A 22,108-nucleotide genomic window follows, 5' to 3' on the forward strand; every position below is an offset into this window, starting at 1 on the left:
GCATGAAGATGTCTGGTGGCTGGATTGTTTGGGCATCGGCCAGACGGTGATGGTGGAAGTTAGCCTTGTTGTGGGGAAAGATGTGGAATCCCGTTGTGATTACGCCTGGGGCACACAAGGGTTTGTTGGACATATCGGAAGTGTGTTGGGTTTGAGCGGATCCAAGTGTTTTGGGCTTCAGATGTCCAATGGCCAAGGTGCTTGATAATGGCAGCGGCGAAGCCATTATGTCGTGCCATGGTAGCAGCTCTGATCCAGAATAATTGGGAGGAGTAGAGGTGAGCAGGGTAACCGGCATGGGAGATGGTGGTCTTCAGGTGTGCCTGAAACCAGTGTCTGGTGATGGGGTGGCCTCTGTCTGTTATGAACAGAGGCTCATAAGGGGAAGAGTAAAGGGCGTGGTAGTGGAAGTAGGAGGAGAGGGAATCGAAGTGGTTGAAAAAGGAGGGTCTGTCTTGCTGTACTTGAGGTGGTATCGTATGCTTTCTGGGTCGAGAATAGTGAGGTCAGAAAAGCAAGGCTGGTGGGTTGGACTGAAGATGCATGCAAGGGTTGTGAATTCCGAGCAATGGAGGAACCCAAAGAACGCAAGAGTGAAGATGGCTTCCAGGGTCCGGTTAGTGTGGAGAGAAACGAGTCCTGTCCTGAGAGTGGTGATGCAGGCAGAGAGGATATCAAAAGGTGATGGGGAGCGGTGGTTGCCTCTTGCGGAGGCCCCTCAGTAGAAGTGCAGTCTGGGATGTGTGATGGCTGTGCAGGGGGAGCCGTGTAAGACTTTGAGTATGAATTGCAGACCACTGAGTCCAGGTTCTAATGGTGGTGTAGGGGCAGAGGTGCTGGTGGGCGTACATGACATAGGATAGGATGGTGGGAAGGTCGAAGTTGGGTAAGCAGAGTGGGTGCTGGTGGTGGAAAGTTCTGAAGGAGTTCCATGGAGTCCAGTAGGTTTGTAGGATGCTGGAGGCGAGGCCATGGAGGATGGTGGCTCTGGTTTGCTGGGTGAGTGTGTGGATGTCCAGTCTTGGATATCGGAGGGCTCTGACTTGAAATGGCGTGGTGGGAAGGGGGCTCAGGCATTCCCATGATGAGAGTGGCCACAGCAAGTGCAGCTTGTCCAGCTGGCAGGGACCTGGGCCCGGTTGCATAAAACATCTTAAGTGTTTCACTTAAGGATATAGCTTTCAAGACTGATTTCAGGGAATTGTTTAACCTCTTGGGGCTAGGTGGGACGCTAGCGTGCCACCCGTGGTGCACTCCATCAACAGCAGGTGCATTTCAAGAAGCGGCAAATTTGAATCCAAATAAATGTCAAAATTCAAATTTTTCAAAAATACAACTATTTTACACCATTTGAAAGATAAACATCTCCTTAATCTAACCACGTTTTACGATTTCAAAAAGGTTTTACGGCGAAAGCATAAATTTAGAGTATGTTAGGACAGTACATTTACAAGAGTTGTGTGTAATGTTTTGTCAAGTCAAAGACAGGGTCACCAAAACCATAAAACCAGCTAAAATGATGCACTAACCTTTTACAATCTCCATCAGATGACACTCCTAGGACATTATGCTAGACAATGCATGCATTTTTAGTTCTATCAAGTTCATATTTATATCCAAAAACAGCGTTTTACTATGGCATTGATGTTGAGGAAATCGTTTCCCTCCAATAACCGGCAGTCAAGTCAGCGTCACAAATTAAATAATTAAAATTAGAAAACATTGGTAAAATATTATATTGTCATTTAAAGAATTATAGATTTACATCTCTTGAACGCAATCAACTTGCCAGATTTAAAAATAACCTTACTGGGAAATCACACTTTGCAATAATCTGAGCACTGCGCCCAGAAAAATACACGTTGCGATACAGACTAGACGTCATGTTGGGGAGATCTAAAATCGAAAATACTATGTAAATAATCCATTACCTTTGATTCTCTTCATCAGATGTCACTTCCAGGTATCACAGGTCCATAACGAATGTAGTTTTGTTCAAAAAAGCTCATCATTTATGTCCAAAAATCTCCGTCTCGTTAGCACATGATGTAAGCCAGCCGGACTTCTCGTCATGAACGAGGGGAAAAAATATATTTCCGTTCGTTCAAACATGTCAAACGTTGTATAGCATAAATCATTAGGGCCTTTTTTAACCAGAACATGAATAATATTCAAGGTGGACGAATGCATACTCTTTTATAACGTATTGGAACGAGGGTACCCAACATGAACTCCGCGCCAGGTGTCTAATGGGACATCATCGTTCCATGGCTCTTGTTCGGTCAGATCTCCCTCCAGAAGACTCAAAACACTTTGTAAAGGCTGGTGACATCTAGTGGAAGCAATAGGAAGTGCCAAAATATTCCTAAGCCCCTGTGTTTTTCAATGGGATAGGTTTAAAGTCAATACAACACATCAGGTATCCACTTCCTGTCAGAAAATGTCTCAGGGTTTTGCCTGCCAAATGAGTTCTGTTATACTCACAGACACCATTCAAACAGTTTTAGAAACTTTAGAGTGTTTTCTATCCATATATAATAAGTATATGCATATTCTAGTTACTGGGTAGGAGAAGTAACCAGATTAAATCGGGTACATTTTTTTATCCAGACGTGCAAATGCTGCCCCCCTAGCCCCAACAGGTTAAGGGCGTTACATAGAGCCCATCAAATGTTTTCCTTAGGAAAGGGCATATTTAAGGGGTTATATGGTAATTTGAAGGCAGAAAGAGTCTCTGGTTACCATGGATACAACCTGATTCACTGACTGAAAGTCTTATCAAAGAGATCATATTTATTTAATTTACAGAGTAGGTACAGTACATTTGGAAAGTATTCAGACCCCTTGACTTTTTCCACATTTTGTTACATTACAGTTTTTTCCCTCATCAAATTACACACAATACCCCATAATGACAAAGCAAAACAGGTTTTTAGAAATGTTTTCAATTTTTCTTTTACAAAAAGTGGAAACTTTTTTTGAAGCACCGTTGACAGCGATTACAGACTTGAGTCTTCTTGTGAATGACGCTATAAGCTTGGCACACCTGTATTTGGGGACTTACTCCCATTCTTCTTGGCAGATCCTCTCAACCTCTGTCAGGTTGGATGGGGAGCATTGCTGCACAGCTATTTTCAGGTCTCTCCAGAGATGTTCAATCGGGTTCAAGTCCGGTCTCTGGCTGGGCCACTCAAGGACATTCAGAGACTAGTCCTGAAGCCACTCCTGCGTTGTCTTGGTTTTGTGCTTAGGGTCGTTGTCCTGTTGGAAAGTGAACCTTTACACCAGTCTGAGGTCCTGAGCACTCCGGAGCAGGTTTTCATCAAGGATCTCTCTGTACTTTGCTCCATTCATCTTTCCCTCGATCCTGACTGGTCTCCCAGTCCCTGCCGCTAAAAAAACATCTCCACAGCATGATGCTGCCAAAATCATGCTTCACTTTAGGGATGGTGCCAGATTTCCTCCAGTCGTGACGCTTGGCATTCAGGCCAAAGAGTTCAATCTTGGTTTTATTAGACCAGAGAATCTTGTTTCTCATGGTCTGAGTCCTTTAGGTGCCTTTTAGTACACTACAAGCGGGCTGTCATGTACATTTTACTGAGGAGTGGCTTCCATCTGGCCACTCTACCATAATGGCCTGATTGGTGGAGTGCTGCAGAGATGGTTGTCCTTCTGGAAGGTTCTCCCATCTCCACAGAGGAACTCTGGAGCTCTGTCAGTGACCATCGTGTTCTCCCCCGATTGCTCAGGCAGCCAGATGTTGGAAGAGTCTTGGAGGTTCCAATCTTCTTCCATTTAAGAATGATGGAGGCCACTGTGTTCTTGGGAACGTTTAATGCTGCAGAAATGTCTCGGTACCATTCCCCAGATCTCTGCCTTGACTCTATCCTGATTTTTGCTCTGACATGCACTGTCAACTATGAGACGTTATATAGACAGGTGTGTGCCTTTCCAAATCATGTCCAATCTATTTACTTTAGCATAGGTGGACTCCAATCAAGTTGTAGAAAGATCTCAAGGATGATCAAAGGAAACCTGATGCACCTGAGCTCAATTTCGAGTCTCATAGCAAAGGGGCTGAATACTTATGCAAATAAGGTATTTCTAAAAACCTGTTTTTGCTTTGTCATTATGGGGTATTGTGTGTAGATTGATGAGGTTTTAAAAAAAATCTATTTTAGAGTAAGGCTGTAATGTAACAAAAAGTGGAAAAAAGGGAAGGGGCCTGAATTCTTTCTGAATGCGCTGTAGCTAGCTAGCCAGCTAGATTTGTAGCCATGGAGTGTGCACCTTCCATTGTTTAGCTAAGTAGCTACCTAGCTAGCTATACACCTAGCTAGCTGGTTGATGTTTTCCTTTTGCCACCAGGGCAGAGGAAAGCAACATGCAACTCCACAAATGCTGTTTACATTGATATTCATACTGAATGAAGCACTTAAGGGACTGCATGGGCACCGTTAATGTAAGGGAGGAATTTGACTTAAAATCTTTTGTGCAACTGACTTAAAGTTAAAAATGCACTATGCAGAAATCACTCCGCCCTGTTTGCTAAAATTCGAAAAGTTTGCCTAATTTCAGTTTATGTGAGTATAGTGTGGAGTATCAAGGTACCATCTAACCTGCTGTGAAATATATTTTAATAACCAAAAATATAGCATTTTCAGCTGTTTGAAGCTGATGTACAAAACCGAAAGTAAAAAAAGCAAAAATTGGACTTCAGAACAGGAAGCACAGAAATAGTGCACATAGAAAATATCTATCACTTCTTAGACCTGCTTTCAATGCGAATGAGAGATCTATAACTCACATTTTTATGTGAATTTGGTCAGGTCCCCCAAAACATTACATGTTGCAGCTTTAAGTAAATCTTAAGGGAAAAGATAAGGGGGAAATTTACTTAAGATGTTTTATGCAATCGAGCCCTGATAGTTTCTGGGATGGCTATGTCAGAAAATTCATCCCCCGAGGCAAAAATGTCCTCCTAAAAAGATTCCTCCTCCTCCTTCACCGCCATCACCACCACCAACAGGCTTTCCTGTTCTGGCTGCATTCAAATACTGAAGACAAGCCCATATATTAATTAAATGTGTCATCTGAAGCTTAAGCTCTCCTCCCGAAACTGTGTTATAAACTACACTAAATGGGGCAAGCAATAATATACTGTACACCCATGGCACTCCTGAGATCGTATTATATGATATACTGACATATTAAATCATATTATATATATGATACACTGTGGTATATTGTTTTGATATCACATGAATGTGCTTGGGGCAGCTTACCATTTGAGACCACAAAGCATGAATTTCAGCATCTCTAGAGGCCGGAGACGATGTGTCGATTGATATGATGACAATGCCAGACCAGCCATTAAACCTGTTGACCCTTTCTTGTATTTGCTGTAATGGCCTTGTTTATAGCTAAATAAAAGATAATTTTATCTGTAGGTTCTTTTCAATGTGTTACCACATTTAATAGCATAAATGGCATGTTACAAACGACATCCTAAGTAGCCATGTTCCCAACTGCCCTCATGCTCTAGTGCAAGTAACAATATTAATTAACCTATTCATCCCAGTTGCCCTGTAGGCCAATATAAATTACAGTATTTATAAAAATATTAATGGATTTTTTCATTTAAAACATTATTTTAACGAGTAAATTAGTTTTTGCATTCTGAAGTTGCTACCCAATCAGCTGGTCGTTAAACTGTTCTCTTCTCATGTTTTGACCCAGTCGTTAATTCTAATCATTCTATTCATTCGACGTTGCTACGCTGAACAAATCTTTGGCATGTAGCTAGCTAGCAGAGATTCATTGATGATGAGAGAATTAATGTAATTCTGAGAGTTTACAGTTTCCATGGTGAATTATTTGTTTCATTTTTATTTTGGGGATAGCTATCCTACTGGCATTTGTAAAATGATACTTTGCTGCACAGGTCATAGAGGCAGACAGGTAGGTTTATACAACCCCCAACTGTTGCAAACCAAAAAGTAGCATGGAAAAATAATGTGTACACGCATTTTTCCCCAAGGAAGATGAAGTTTATGAATTTCCTGCCTGGGCTGTGGGACAGTGGAATTATGAGATTAAAGGCCAGTTTATAATTGGTCTAATGACATGTCTGTAGACAATTAGAACACGACAAGTGTCACTGGTCAAAACGCATTTAATTTATACTCCGGAATGTCTGTAGACCATCACTGCAATGGTCTTCCTTGTCACACAGACATGAAAAAAGTATATTGTTGTGGTTATCGGACGGCCACAGCAACCAGACCAAATCCTCCTGTGCAGGCATTCTAATATTCTCAGATATAATTATCCACTTTTATTTCATCACAGTGTGGCAGTGAGTTATTTTCAGGAAGCTCGACATTACCTTGTAAATAATTATGATGTTCTGGGTTTATTTTCCTCTAATAATGAATAAAAGTAGCTTAAGTTAAGACATTGTCAGCTATGCTCATTATTTGAAATGGCTAGCCAAGTAGCTAACTAGATGGACTGTTAACCAGCCTTAACACTTCATGGTATTTTGCGTCCAGGATCCAAACAATCCATTTTATAATCTTGTGTAATTCACTTTATTCTTTAATCATATCAACGAGGATGACTATTTGACCGTTTTTTACCGCCCTAGCGTCTGTACTGCTGTACATTGCTGTAGATCAGTGAGTGTAGCAGACGTGAGTCTGGGTGGAGTCCAGGTCCATAACCACGGGGGCTAGATTAGTCTACACAGACACTTAAAAGGTGCCATAGAAATCACAGGCTCCAGTCACTGTCGCCTCCACCATGGATCCCCTCCAGACTGCTGCTGGTAGTGAACTTAGTACCGAGCTCTGCAGAATATGAGACAACGACAAAGTAGACCTTCTACTGTGCTTCTTATAAAGCATAGAGTTCATTGTTGCTACCTTGCCGTCTAACCTAGATGCGTGAATAGAAAAACTGACTGGATACGTGAAAAGGTATTCAGACACTGCTGGAGGATAAATGGAAGTTGGTCAAATTGTCAAAACTGAATGCTGTAAGGCTGAGACGTGTTGGCTTAAACAAAATACACAAACAGGTCAGAGACAAAAACATTTAACATGGTTATTATGTTCATTCTGTGGAATGTGGTAATTTACAGTGAGCATGCCTCTGATGCGGTCTGGTTAAACGTATGAGTAATTGACTCCAGTAACAATGCTGGTGAGGCAGGCTGAATGTGGAGCTTTCTCAAATATCCCTACATGCTCTTTAACCATTTATGCTGAAGTCTTAAATGCAGGGAGAGACAGGGAGGAAAGATTAGTTAAGAAGAGAGAGAGAGAGAGAGAGAGAGAGAGAGAGAGAGACACGGTGTGACTGTGGTGAGGGTCATACAACCGGAGCTGGTGTAGAGAACTCCATGCTTCTGCTCCTCGAAAACCTGGCCCAGGCGACCTCTCCCTCCCCACATCCCGGTCCATCAGCCACCCTGGGGATCGGTCGAGGCGTGGGTCACCCCCTCTCATTTGTACTTCTCTTATGCTATCTCTCTCGGTTGCTCTCCCTGTCTCTTTCTCTCTCTATGTCCCCTCCCCCATCCCTCCAAACGTGGCCATGCCGAGGAGGATGCTTGTGGTTTTCAGACTAGGAAATCCACAAAAATGTCAATATAAATAGACACTATGAGTTACTCATTTTTAGTAAGGGAGAAGCAGACAGCCAGTCAATTCTGAAGACATCATACAATACAGAAGAGACAAGTATGTATGGATGAGAACAAGAGTACTGGGCCACATGTGTTTTGAACACATAAAACCATCTGGGGGTTATTGAAGGGGAGGGACAGGCTTGTTGAGCAAGGGGCTGGTGTTTACATGAGTAATAGCATCATACTGGAATTATACTGGAATCCTGAAGTCATAGACATTATGTTAATAATGCATGCCCTGTGTAGACTACGCCCTGTTTAGACTACCCTCCCTGTTCTCACTGAGTAGAACATATTGTTTTGTTGTTTTACATTTGCAGTAACCCTTCTTTTCAGGGTTACCACAGCAATAATACGTCAGCCAAAGAACAATGGATCCAAAACAAAGAGTATTGCAAAATCACTCATTGATTTTTCCAGTATGAAAGCAGCACCATTAACTGTCTTCACTTAGCACTGATAATACATTTGACCTGGCCTCTTATGTAATCCATTCTCAGAGTGATTAATATAGAATAGTATGCCATTCCTAAACTGTTCTTGGATGGCAGAGATTAGATTCTTAAGGAGAAGTGCAGATCTTTCCAGGAGTAGAATATCATTTATGAGTTCATTAATGTTACATGGCCAGAGAGTTGTGGGAACTGTAGGGAGTGATATCTAACGGCATTCCAGGACATCTGTACATCCTGTCCAGCTGACTGTCCTCAAACAGACTCTCACAGATGAATCAAAGCCTCAACACTAAGTCACATACTCTGTGTGTGTATGGGTGTGTGTGAATGTGTGGACTAAAACATAATAACATACTGCTGAGGTTGTTACCATGACAGACCTGCACAGCAACAGGACTTCGGGTCAAAAAGAGGAGCCAGAGAGCTTCTTAATAAATTGAACAGTTCAGGCCTTATTTGCTGAATTTACACCTCATATGAAAACTGGAAACATTTATGTTGAAGTCTTCAATGCAGGGAGAGACAGGAAGAGAAGAGAAGTTAGAGAGAGAGAGAGAGAGAGAGAGAGAGAGAGAGAGAGAGAGAGAGAGAGAGAGAGAGAGAGAGAGAGAGAGAGAGAGATGGTGTGACCGTGGTGAGGGGCATGTGACCGGTGTGGAGTCTCTGGCGAACTCCAGGCTGCTGCTCCTTGAAACCCCGGCCAGGCGACTTCTCCCTCCTCATGTCCTGGTCCATCAGCCTCTCTGGGGAGCGGTTGAGGCGTGGGTCCCCCCTATTGCCCTCTCATGTGTACTTCTACTTTTTCCACACACAGCACACGCTTTTGCACACACGCAGGCTTACTGAGCGGGACCTAATGGAGCCAATAAGTTGTGTAAGGTGCGAGTAGTTGAATTCACCTGTGAGCTATTTTATCTTCATTTATAGGCTATTTGATATTTTATTTAGAGTGTATCGATCGACCGACGGCCTGTACAGGTCCAGACTGAGGCACTCGTTTTTTAATTATTTTTTAAACATAGTTAATAATTTAACATTTTAAATGTCTTTCTCTTTTGAGACTTTTGTGTGTTTAATGTTAACTCTTAATTTGTGATTGTTTATTTCACTTGATTTGGCAATGATAACATGTTTCCAATGCCAATAAAACCTCTTTGAAAGAGCGAAGAGAGAGAGAGAGCAAGAGAGATTCTTTTTACTAAATGAATGTTCCTCATCATTTCTGGGTAACAATTAAGTTTCAAATGGTTAGAAAAAAACGTAAATATCTTCTTAGCAAAGAGCAATTTCTCAAGCAAGAATTTGCTAGGACTGTCTGGGAGTGGTCTGAGTGGGGGGGCGACTGAAAACTAGCTGTTATTACCAAATTAATGAAGTCTGATGTAAAAGAAAATGACAAAACACACACAGATGAGCAGGCAGAGGTGGAAAATATGGATAGGATGTCCCCATTAAGTAAATTAATTTTGTAAATACAACTCCGGATCCAGTCTTCTCCATCACCCTCACTTTAATAAATACCAGCTATAGGCTGACAGGATAATGGAATAGTTCCAAAATCTTGAAGCTAAAACTTTAAAGTATTTGAAAGTGTCTGACTTATGTATTTGACCCTGATGTACTGGTTGGTTCCCAGACTACAAGTACCTATATAACCACTGTCCGGGCCCAGAGTGGAACGTCATGTGTCGGGGCTGCTGTGAGTACGACGTGATTCGCTGTAAGTGTCCCCTCCAGGGCACCCCCGTTGGCTACGCTGTGCCTTGCTGCCGCAACGCCCTCAACGAGTGTGACCCCTGCATCATCCACCCAGGTAAACCTGTCCAACACACCACCATGCTGGCTCAAAACCTGGGATGTCCATCCATTTTGGTTATTTTGTCTGGTAAACCCATGGAGGACTGGTTGAATGCATTCCTGCATGCTGTGTATTCGATTTTATTGACAACACCATGGTCAGATACATTATGCCTTGGTGCTGGATTTGTTAATACATGTTTAATTTGCAAAAATACACAGTATATGAGGTCATTCTACCAGTACATTTCTGAAATGTCTGCCCCTACAGTACCGTTAGATCCAGCATCATGTATTGACTGATGTTGTAGCCTCTATGCCATCTGCCTCCAAGGCTCTGTTATAAGCCTGGCAGACATACAAGAGCAGTGTTATGTCACCTAGAGTGAAATGCAGTGAGTTTCGGCCAACCACATTAGAGAGCAATGCCTAAACCCAATTATTTTCAAGAAAATAGAGAGCTACATATTGAGAGACATTGTACAATCCATTAAATTTACTTTTACTTTCGTTGAGTGCATCCCTCTGTTGTGGAAATTACCACCATGGACACCTGAAGTCAATCTTAAATGAATCATTCTTTATTAACAGCAAGCTGGAGAGGTTCCAACAAACTCAATGCATGCACCATAGTACACGTCGGTCAGGAGCTCCCCCGGGCAGTCCCGTTAGTTCTCTTATATACTGCTTACACAAGCAAGTTATATTTGCATGATTTAGCTTATTCATTATTCATCATTAATTAATCATTAACATTTGGTTCATGCATGTGACCGACCAATACCTCATGAGCAGTGCTTAATTTGAGTCGGATCCTGCCGGAACAAGATCCGGCACCTCTCCGTTTTGGACTGTTTTATTCCGGAACCTAATTGGCCGGATCCGGTACCACTTGTGGCATGAAAAATTACTATCACTTTTTGCAATGTACAAGACCAAAGTTCAAGTTGTGGTGCCTCTTCGTTAATTCTCCTGCCCCCACAAAAAAATAACCTAATGTGAAAAAGTTGATTTTCAGCCTGGGCCTAATATTCTATGAGTTGATTTGGGTTGGGCCGGCCCGGGTTTATGGTTTGCGAAACATTGTAATGCTTTTTTTCTGATAAAAACTAGTTCATTGCATCCGCCATGGAGCCCAGTTTCATAATATGACCATATTTCCCAGCTGCTTGCCGTCGTTTTGAAGTAATCACAAAAAAACAGGCCTTATTTTAGGGCCTTTTTCACCATGCCAGTTCCTATTAGTTCGATTCAGCACCGTGGCACCAACTCGCCTTCCGAAAGTTCTATTCACTACTTATTGTTCTACGTTACAATCTCCTCTTTGTAATTATGTAAGTGTGAGCAGCGAGCTAATTTGTAATCGATCACTAGACCAGAAATAGTTAGAAGTTTTCCTTTTTCCCAACTTTCTCATTACGCAGACATAAGCACAGTTGACACCATCGAGGTGCAGATGTTTACTTTCTACACTAGTTGTTTTTTTCCAGTTTCGTCCAACGAACAGATTGTAGTGGTAAATAAAAAGGGATAAATGTTTTTGTGCCATTTAGGCAAAATGGAATTTTAAGCATCACAAAACAGGCTCTGCGAACGTTCGATTCAATTCATTTGCTATGGGCTCGCGCTAGTGTTCCAGTTTAGCCAACATTATTTTGCTGTTTTTCAGCCTTGGGTGAATTTTGACTTGTTCTATTGTCCAGCCTACTGTGTGAGAAGCGCGGCAATATCTCTCACATAACTAGAATTAGATTCACTTTCTATGATCGCTCTCCCTCTCTGCTCTGATAGACATGAGCCTGCAACTCTCATCTCTCAGCGTGTTGCACTTCATCATTTATTTCCTTATAGAATCAAAGCTGCGCGAAGGGTTCTGGAGGAACTTCACCACCCCCTGATAAATTCAAATACATTTGCCAAAGTTATAGAAGTATTGCTGTCTGTTCAGAATTGCTGTCTGTTCAGAATGAAATCATTCAGAATAGCCTACAACACCATGAGAATCCCTGTAATTTAGCCACAGAGGATCAACATCTTGTTTAAAAAAATAGCCTTGCTGTGGATTGTAGCGCAATAACAAGGAATAGCCTACAGTCGGGAACACGTGGCAAATCTGTCAGTGAAAATACAACACGCAGACAAAACAGGCCTTTCGCAATATTTCAAATGCAGTCGAGGGAAAACACAGGTTGGAAAGCAATGACTCCTGCTGAAAAGAGAAGACTATGCTGGAACACTACCGAAATATTTGATCAACTTCCAAATATTGTTTTACAAAAGAGGCTTTTGGAACGAGCTCATCAACAATCGGCAGTGAAACTGGAAAGCATTTTTAGGACTATAATTTCATCCTCATATTGTAGCCTACAATATAATGTCTCCACACACCTAGGCTTAGGCTATTGATGGATTCAAGACAAGGTCATTTTTATTGATCTCAGATTTTTAGATTGTCAGTGCCATTTCGATCATTTGTGCAGTATTAAAAAAGATTCTGCCAAAGTCTAAAGTAAAATGACGTAGAATTGCATGAAATGTGTTTTTAAACGGCCAACAATTTCATGGTCCCGAGGCTACTAAAAATTATCCCAATGTGTGCAACTTCTGTAAGTGCCTCTGCTGTACTCTACTGCTCTATGCCACTACCACAAATGCAATGATATGCATACAATGCTATATAATAAAGGTGATTTTTTTCTTATGCTTTCTGATACCTCAGAAGTCCCTAGGTCACCCCCTTCTAGCACTCACTTTTGTTCTGGCACCTTCTGATTTACAAATTAAGCACTGCTCAAAAGGCTTCTTCTCTCCAAGCTGAGACCTTGAAACTGAGACACCCCTTTTGGTTCTCAAAACAATGTTCTGGGCGTACTGCCAAATTGCTTATACTGATTGAGAGGATTCCTCCCAGGCACGATCAATCAGTCAGTTGTATGCAACCCAGTCGAATTGGTTATTAGAAAAGCACAAACATAACATTTTCCTTCACACCTCTATGTTTGCTCTTCTGTTGTGTATTTACTCTGTGTGGGAGGTCTGTTGGCAATAATAAGGTTAATACAGCATAAATAATCTAAGAGAAAACATATTGCTGAAAAAAGCACAATGAGTAGGTATAATATTTAACCACAAGTTGTTGCATGAATTATTGACCTATGGGAATATGCTAATACTTTCTCTTTATCAACATATATTCTTCATCTGCTTCATCTTCACATCACATGTACTCCTCGGCCTGAACTATTGGCCAGACACCCACACATTATTGACACTAACACACGCATGCGCATCCCTTTCCACCCTGAGGATACTGTATGGAGGAGGAGACATGGTAAAGTCATGTGATGTTTACACTGATACCTGTTGGTGTTTATATGTCCTGCTGCTGCATCCCTGACACCCATATCCCTGACTCCCAGCCTGTCCTCAGGATGTCTGCACTGCAGAGCACCACAGAACCCCCAAAGTGAAAATACATCTGAAACTCAGTCCTTCTGGGGGTTTTCTGGACATTTCTATTTCAGGAAGAACACATGTGTTTTTGTTGTTTTGTTACCCTGGTACAGTAGATGATGAGCCTGATGAGTTTAGCAGGACTGAGCTAAAGAGCAAACAGGCACTAACGGGAATACAGTAAAGGTATGTGGCTGATTGTAACCGAACTGTCATTGGGAACGGTCAAACCAAGACTGTGACTGAATGCATCACCCTTATGTTGAAGAGGTTTTAGATGTTTTAGTGTTCAATCAGCACTATCTAACCTCTTACTCTTTGTCTCTTTCTCCTAGCATTCACCCTCTTTCTTTTCTTTTCTTTTCTCTCCTCTCTCTGTCTTAGGTTGCAGCATATTTGAGAACTGTAAGCGGTGTAACAATGGGACGTGGGGGCCCAGAGATGATTTCTTCGTCAAAGGGAAGTACTGTGCTGAGTGTCGACCCGGCTGGTCAGGCGGTGACTGCTTGAGTGAGTGACTTCACTCCTTCCATATACCTCTACCCACATTACCTCCCAGAATGGTTATGGGTAAAACTCACCCTTAACCACAGATCTAGGATCAGTTTACTTTATTCCCCCAGTTGAAACAAAAACCATTAGGGGGATTAAATAATATCTGACCCTGTATCAAGGTTATAGGCAACTTCTACTAGCTTCCCTTCCATGCCTATAGGCACATACCTTCTACCTACAACCCAGTTAAACTGAACAAAATATAAATGCAACATGCAACAATTTCTAAGATTTTACTGAATTACAGATCATATAAAAAAAATCTGTCAATTGAAATACATTCATTAGGCCCTAATCTATGGATTTCATATGAATAGGAATACAGATACGAATCTGTTGTTCACAGATAACCTTAAAAAGAGGTAGGGGTGTGGATCAGAAAAACAGTCAGGATCTGGTGTGACCACCATTTGCCTCATGCAGCGTGACGCATATCCTTCACATAGTGGATCAGGTTGTTGATTGTGGCCTGTGGAATGTAGTCCCACTCTTCTTCAATGGCTGTGTGAAGTAACTGGTTATTGTCGGGAACTGGAACACACTGTCGTACACGTCAATCCAGAGCATCCCAAACATGCTCAATAGATGACAGTTCTAGTGAGTATGCAGGCCATGGAAGAACTGGGACATTTTCAGCTACCAGGAATTGTATACAAATCCTTGCAACATTGGGCCGTGCATTATCATGCTGAAACATGAGGCGGATTAATGGCATGACAATGGGCCTTTGGATCTCGTTACGTTATCTCTGTGCATTCAAATTGCAAACGATAAAATGCCATTTTGTTCGTTGTCCGTAGTTTATGCCTGCCCATACCATAACCCCACCGCCACCATGGGGCACTCTATTCACAATGTTGACATCAGCAAAGCACTCGCCCACATGACGGCATACACTTGGTCTGTGGTTGTGAAGCCGGTTGGACATACTGCCAATTTCTCTAAAACAAGATTGGAGGCTGCTTATGGTAGAGAAATTAACATTATATTCTCTGGCAACAGCTTTGGTGAACATTCCTGCAGTCAACATGCCAATTTCACGCTCCCTCAAAACTTGTGACATCTATAGCATTGTGTTGATTATTAGACAAGGTTCACTTGTGTAATGATCATGCTGTTTAATAATCTTCTTGATATGCCACAACTGTCAGGTGGATGGATTATCTTGGCAAAGGAGAAATGCTCACTAACATGGATGTAAACAAATGTGTGCAGAAAATATTAGATAAATAAGCTTTTTATGCGAATGGAACATTTCTGTGACCTTACATGTTGTGTTGATATTTTGGTTCAGTGTACTATAGGAGAGACGTCTGGCACAACTGTATATTAGGTGGATGAAAGCCAAATGCCTCAGGGTTTTATCATTCAATGAGCTGAAATAACAAGTCAAGACACTGTTAATCAACATCCTGGAATCTCACAATACCATTTGATATGTCTTGTCTGGAGTATAGCTTTAACAATATGCAAATAACAAAATGTGCTGTGAGGCACAGGTAGAAAGACTTTTCATCAACAGCAGAAACTTGGCATGTGTTTGTGGCTCTAGGCCGCAGGCCTGTGGTTTCTGCGTATTTTGAATATTTTTTCCAGCCTGCAGTTTTAATTTGTCTCCCATTTGAAATGTATTATTTTTCGTGTATTTTTATGTGCTATCTAGAAACTAAACGGGTTCTTCGGCTGAGCCCATAGGAGAACCCTTTTTGCTTCCAGGTAGAACGATTTACACAGAGGGTTCTACATTGAACCCAAAAGTGTTCTACCTGGAACCAAAAATGGTTCTCCTATGGGGACAGCCGAAGAACCCTTTGGAACCCCTTTTCTCTACGAGTGTATACCATTTTCTTACTACGTAACTAGTAACCAACATGCAATTCCTCAACTCTACAAGGCAATAACATACAGTGTAATTTGAAAACATTTCTAAAAACATAATTCCACTTTGACATTATGGGGTATTGTGTGTATTGTAGATCAGTGCCTTCAGAAAGTGTTCACACCAAGATTTGTCGGACTAAAATGGATTTAATTGTCATTTATTGTTAACGATCGAGTGGAATAAATGATATATACTGTATATACATTGTTGTCCTTAAGACATTTTTCCACAAATTTGGAAGTATGCTTGGGGTCATTGTCCATTTGGAAGACCCATTTGTGACCAAGCTTTAACTTCCTGACTGATGTCTTGAGATGTTGCTTTAATATATCCACATAATTTTCCTACCTCATGATGCCATCTATTTTGTGAAGTGCACCAGTCCCTCCTGCAGCAAAGCACCCCCACAACATGATGCTGCCACCCCCGTGCTTCATGGTTGGGATGGTGTTCTTCGGCTTGCAAGCCTCCCCCTTTTTCCTCCAAACATAACGATGATCATTATTGCCAAACAGTTCTATTTTTGTTTCATCAGACCAGAGGACATTTCTCCAAAAAGTACGATCTTCGTCCCCATGTGCAGTTGGAAACTAGTCTGGCTTTTTTATGGCTGTTTTGGAGCAGTGGCTTCTTCCTTGCTGAGCGGCCTTTCAGGTTATGTCGATATAGGACTCGTTTTACTGTGGATATAGATACTTTTGGACCTGTTTCCTCCAGCATCTTCACAAGGTCCTTTGCTGTTGTTCTGGGATTGATTTGCACTTTTTGCACCAAAGTACGTTCATCTCTAGGAGACAGAATGCGTCTCCTTCCTGAGCGGTATGACGGCTGCGTGGTCCTATGGTGTTTATACTTGCGTACTATTGTTTGTACAGATGAACATGGTACCTTCAGGCATTTGTAAATTGCTCCCAAGGATGAACCAGACTTGTGGAGGTCTGCAATTTTTTCTGAGGCCTTGGTTGATTTCTTTTGATTTTCCCATGATGTCAAGCAAAGAGGCACTGAGTTTTAAGGTAGGCCTTGATATACATCCACAGGTACACCTCCAATTGACTCAAATTATGTCAATTAGCCTATCAGAAGCTTCTAAAGCCATGACATCATTTTCTGGAATTTTCCAAGCTGTTTAAAGGCACAGTCAACTTAGTGTATGTAAACTTCTGACCACCTGGAATTGTGATACAGTGAATTATAAGTGAAATAATCTGTCTGTAAACAATTGTTGGACAAATTACTTGTGTCATGCACAAAGTAGATGTCCTAACTGACTTGCCAAAACTATAGTTTGTTAACAAGAAATTTGTGGAGTGGTTAAAAAATGAGTTTTAATGACTCCAACCTAAGTTTATGTAAACTTCCGACAACAACTGTATATTTTTTTACATACATTTTTACACTAATATATATTGATTAGATACTGTAAGTATTCAACCCCCTGCGTCAATACATGTTAGAATCACCTTTGGCATCGATTACAGCTGTGAGTCTTTCTGGGTAACTCTCTAAGGGATTTGCACACCTGGAGTGTAAGATAGTTTCCCATTATTCTTAAAAAAAATCTTAAAGCTCTGTCAAGTTGATAATCATTGCCAGACAGCTATTTTCAAGTCTTGCAATAGAGTTTCAAGCCAATTTCAATCAAAACTGTGACTAGGCCACTGAGGAATATTCCATGTTGTCTTGGTAAGTAAACACTTGGCCTTGTGTTTTAGGTTATTGTCCTGCTGAAAGGTGAATTTGTCTCCCAGTGTCTGGTGGAAAGCAGACCGAACCAAGTTTTCCTCTTGGATCTTACCTGTGCTTAGATCTATTCTGTTTATTTTTACCCAAAACAAAACTGCATAGCCCTTGCCAATGACAAGCACACCCATAATATGATGCTGCCACCACCATGCGTGAAAACATGTACTCAGTCATGTGTTGGATTTGCCCAAAACACAACACTTTGTATTCAGTATTACTTTAGTGCCTTATTGCAAACAGGATGCATGTTTTGGAATATTTGTATTGTGCACAGGCTTCCTTCTTTCCAATCTGTCATTTATGTTAGGATTGCGGAGTAATAACAATGTTCTCCTATCACAGCCATTAAACTCTGTAACTGTTTTAATATCACCATTGGTCTCATGGTGAAATCCCTGAGCGGTTTCCTTCCCCCCTGGCAACTGAGTTAGGAAGGGAGCCTGTATCTTTGTAGTAACTGTGTATATAGATACACCATCCAAAATGTAATTAATACCTTCACCATGCTCAAAGGGATATTCAGTGTCTACTTTATTTTATTTTTACCCATCTACCAATAGGTGCCTTTCTTTGTGAGGCCTTGTAATACCTCCCTGGTCTTTGTCATGAAATACACTGCTTGACTGAGGGAAGTTAGAAATAATTGGATGTTTGGGGTATAGAGATGGGGTAGTCCTTTAAAAATCATGTGAAACACTATTATTGCACACAGAGTGAGTCCATACAACGTATTATGTGACTTGTTACTTTACTCCTGAACTTATTTAAGCTTGCCATAACAAAAGGGTTGAATACTTACTGACTCAAGACATTTTAGCTTTTCATTTGTAATTAATTGGGAAACATTCTAAAAACATAATTTCACTTTGACATTATGGGGTATTGTGTGTAGATTTGTGTCACAAAATCTCAATATAATCAATTTTAAGTTCAGGCAGTAACATAACAAAATGTGACCCGACCTGGTCGATTTGGTCTTATGTGGCAAAATTTGAAATTGTGTTTTTTACATTGGATAAAAGAAGAGACTCAGAACTAGACAATGGTTTAACATACACTACAGTTGAGGAACAATGGAAAAGTAATTCTGCTTTGAAAGTTGATACATTTGTAACCTCACTTTAATGTTTTGGTAAACCTACTGGAGAGCTCTCCTTTGTCTACACCCATTCAGCATCGTTCACACCCTCTTAAGCCTTAGTCCCACCCATCTCTTTAAGGATTCACATGTGAGGCCAAGTACTAAACAACCAAAGATTTCAAGGCTAAAGGCTGGTTTATACTATGTCTATTGACAGTTGTTGCAGTGACATCATGAACATGCTATTGTCGTCCGACATCAAACTTGTCGTTGTCGTTTTGAAAAAGTATAAACACAAAAACTACAGGCTGCATGACACCAGCAGCCTGGTGGTACAAAATAGCATAACTACTGTAGTGTTTTTTAAAACCAATATATCCACCCATTTAAACATGTATTTAGTGTTTGTCAATCTAGCGAACCAGGCAACTAAAAGCAACTTTTCTAAACAATGTTTTGGTTTGTTTTTAGCTTGTTAGCTAGCTAGCTAGCTGGCTAGCCAGTTCAAATAATGACCATGCCATATAGCTGACAACATCTTCACTTTAGCTCATTTGTCTTCATTATTACAGAAAAATAAACTCACAACAAAATCATTATTTACAAGTTAATGGCAAGTCAATTACAGAAAATAGCTTACGGGTGTGAGTGTGATGAAATAAAAGCAGGGCTTTCTACCGGAGAATTTTAGAACTTGGACACTGTCTCATTGACCTGACGTTATATTGTAATTTGACTTTGGTGCAGGTCACATTCTTCACATTACCCTCTCTGGTAAACACATACTATATCAAATAAAATCTAAGTTGATTTGTCACATGCACAGGTCACAGAAGGTGTGGTGAAATTGTTACTTTCATAGTAGAGTATTTTGTTTAGACATGTAGCTAACTAGCTAAATAATTAACCATAATCCCAACTCATAACGTTACTACCCTGCATGAATCTTCAGGTAGCTAACCATTCAGGTTCAACGTTGGTTAGCTAGCTAACATTAGGCTATAACTAGCAATGCAAATGGCTCTGGGATACAAATAATATTACTAGACAGATCATACACACTTATCATTAGCTAACGAGCCAGCCAGCTAACATTAGCTAGCTAGCAAGCTAACAGTATGTTTTAACTTCAAATGAAAACGATTTTCTGACAAAATTAGAAACGTATAATATCTGAAAATGTAGCTAGCTAGACTATCTTAACCGTATACATGGATGGACCCTTCTCCCTCTCTGTCACGAATGCCATGGTTGCCCTTAGTTTGAAGATGTAATCTGGAGCCAGGTGTTTTATACAACAGCCTTCTGTGTGTTCTCTTTTCAACTCCCTCTGCGTATTTGCAATCAAACGGCAGAATTTCCTTCATACCCTTAGCTATCATACTATAAAAATGTTTATGTTCAAATGCCTCTCCTGTGAAGTAGTGAGGTGTGACATACACCTAGTTCACTGAAATGAGTCCCAAATGTGGAAAAAGTCAAGGGGTGTGAATACTTTCTGAAGGCACTGTATGAGCTACACAACACAATGATTTACTTGTAATGAATAGAAACTGGCCAAATTATGATTCAAACGATCAGCTAGTATGCTGTCTTACAGTAACATATAATTACATCAAGAAATGAAAAGCCTATTGCATTGCATAATTATGTAAAGTGTGAGCTCTGAATTGGTTCTTTTCCTGTTTACAGAGTGTGGAGGAGTGATCCATAAACGTCAGGGCCACATAGTCCTGGAGAGCTACCCCACCAACGCTCGTTGTGAGTGGACTGTTCAGGTGGACCGAGCATTCACCATCGATTTCAGGTGGGTGTGACCAACCACGTATTTGACCTGGGTTGTCTCTGAACTTCAAGACCGAGTTAGTTCACTGAACTTAAAAATCTCTACGGGATTGCTGTCCCCATACCGGGATGGTTGAGCTAATGTGCGCTAATGTGATTAGCATGACGTTGTAAGTAACAGCAAACTTTGCAGGACATATGGGCAGAAAGCTTAAATTCTTGTTAATCTAACTGCACTGTCCAATTTACAGTAGCTATTACAGTGAAAAAATACCATACTATTGTTTGAGGAGAGTGCACAACAATTTTTTTTAAATCAATTGATACATTCACCTCTGAAGGTAAATAATGTACTTACATTCAGTAATCTTGCTCTGATTTGAATCCTGAGGGTCCCAGAGATAAAATGTACCACAGTTTTGTTTGATAAAATCCATTTTTATATTCAAATGTAAGATCTGGGTTCTACAGTTTGAACCCCTGCTGCCTCTGGCTCCACACCCACCCCGCCCGGCCATCTAGATGTGTGAAAGTTAGTGTATAAGCTAATGATCCATCATGTATGACATTCCTGGGAGTGTGTAAACTTAAATGTTATATTACCATATCATTTTTGTATTTTCTCTATAGTTATGTACTTATAAATGTATCAATTTACCAATTCGGCACCTTTGGGCAGACTTGATACAAAATATTGTCCAGTATTACAATGCTTCATTGGATCAATCTGAAACTTTGCACACACACTGCTGTCATCTAGTGGTCAAAATCTAAATTGCGCCCAAACTGCAATATTATATTATGGCCTTTCTCTTGCATTTCAAATATGATGGAACAAAAAATATTTAGAAAACTCATGTTTTTTTGTTTGTATTATCTTTTACCAGATCTAATGTGTTATATTCTCCTACAGCCATTTCACATTTCCACAAACTTCAAAGTGTTTCCTTTCAAATGGTATCAAGCATATGCATATCCTTGCTTCAGGTCCTGAGATACAGGCATGGGTATGTCATTTTTGGCGAAAATTGAAAAAAAGGGTCAGATCCTTAGGAGGTTTTAATTTAAGCCTGGTGTTGCTCAATGACAGCTAGTTCTAGCTAGTCTAGCATTGTGAAACAATAAGTGTCACTTAGTCATATTTTCCTCTGACATGAAAAGGCTAGACTTTGGCCTCTCTGGTGACCATCTGTAATAGTTATTAATACTTGACCCATTTAAGACTAATTTAATTTCAGTTTTCACAGTTCTATGAGAGGTATTTCATGGCCCAATGTCTAGACGAAGGTTGGAACCACTCATAGTCTTGAGGAAAAGTCATTGCATTTCATTTATGTGATGTATTTTTTCCAAAATACATAAAACTTTTTGACAGGCAAGCATATATTTGAGGGCTTTTATGATAAAAAAAATAGCCACATTGAATATTGAGCTGCATTCAGTCTGTTGGCACAATGCATAGTACATACAATAATAGTTTGTGTGTTAAGATAAACAGTTCCATAGTAAAAAAATTGCATTTTTCACATACACATAAAGTACCAGGTTAAACTACACAACCATGCCAAGCTCAGACAAGCTCCATGATCAGAAGACAAATGCGTCTGCAAGTACAGTAAAGAAATAAAACAGGTTTTCATGCCCGCTTGGGCTATCGTCAC

The 22,108-nt window shown here is 40.6% G+C and overlaps 1 protein-coding gene across 1 annotated transcript in view; it reads left to right on the forward strand.

Annotated features, from left to right (window-relative positions):
• The window catches only part of LOC106561310 (inactive serine protease PAMR1), a 54,089-nt gene that overhangs the window by 11,941 nt on the left and 20,040 nt on the right, over positions 1-22,108 (forward strand). The window contains 3 exon segments of the mRNA XM_014125125.2: positions 9,785-9,961; positions 13,783-13,908; positions 20,355-20,469. Of these exon segments, the coding sequence (XP_013980600.2) occupies positions 9,785-9,961; positions 13,783-13,908; positions 20,355-20,469 (418 nt within the window).

The sequence above is a fragment of the Salmo salar genome, chromosome ssa10 (genome assembly GCF_905237065.1).
Source record: "Salmo salar chromosome ssa10, Ssal_v3.1, whole genome shotgun sequence".
In the NCBI taxonomy this organism is placed as follows: Eukaryota; Metazoa; Chordata; class Actinopteri; order Salmoniformes; family Salmonidae; genus Salmo; species Salmo salar.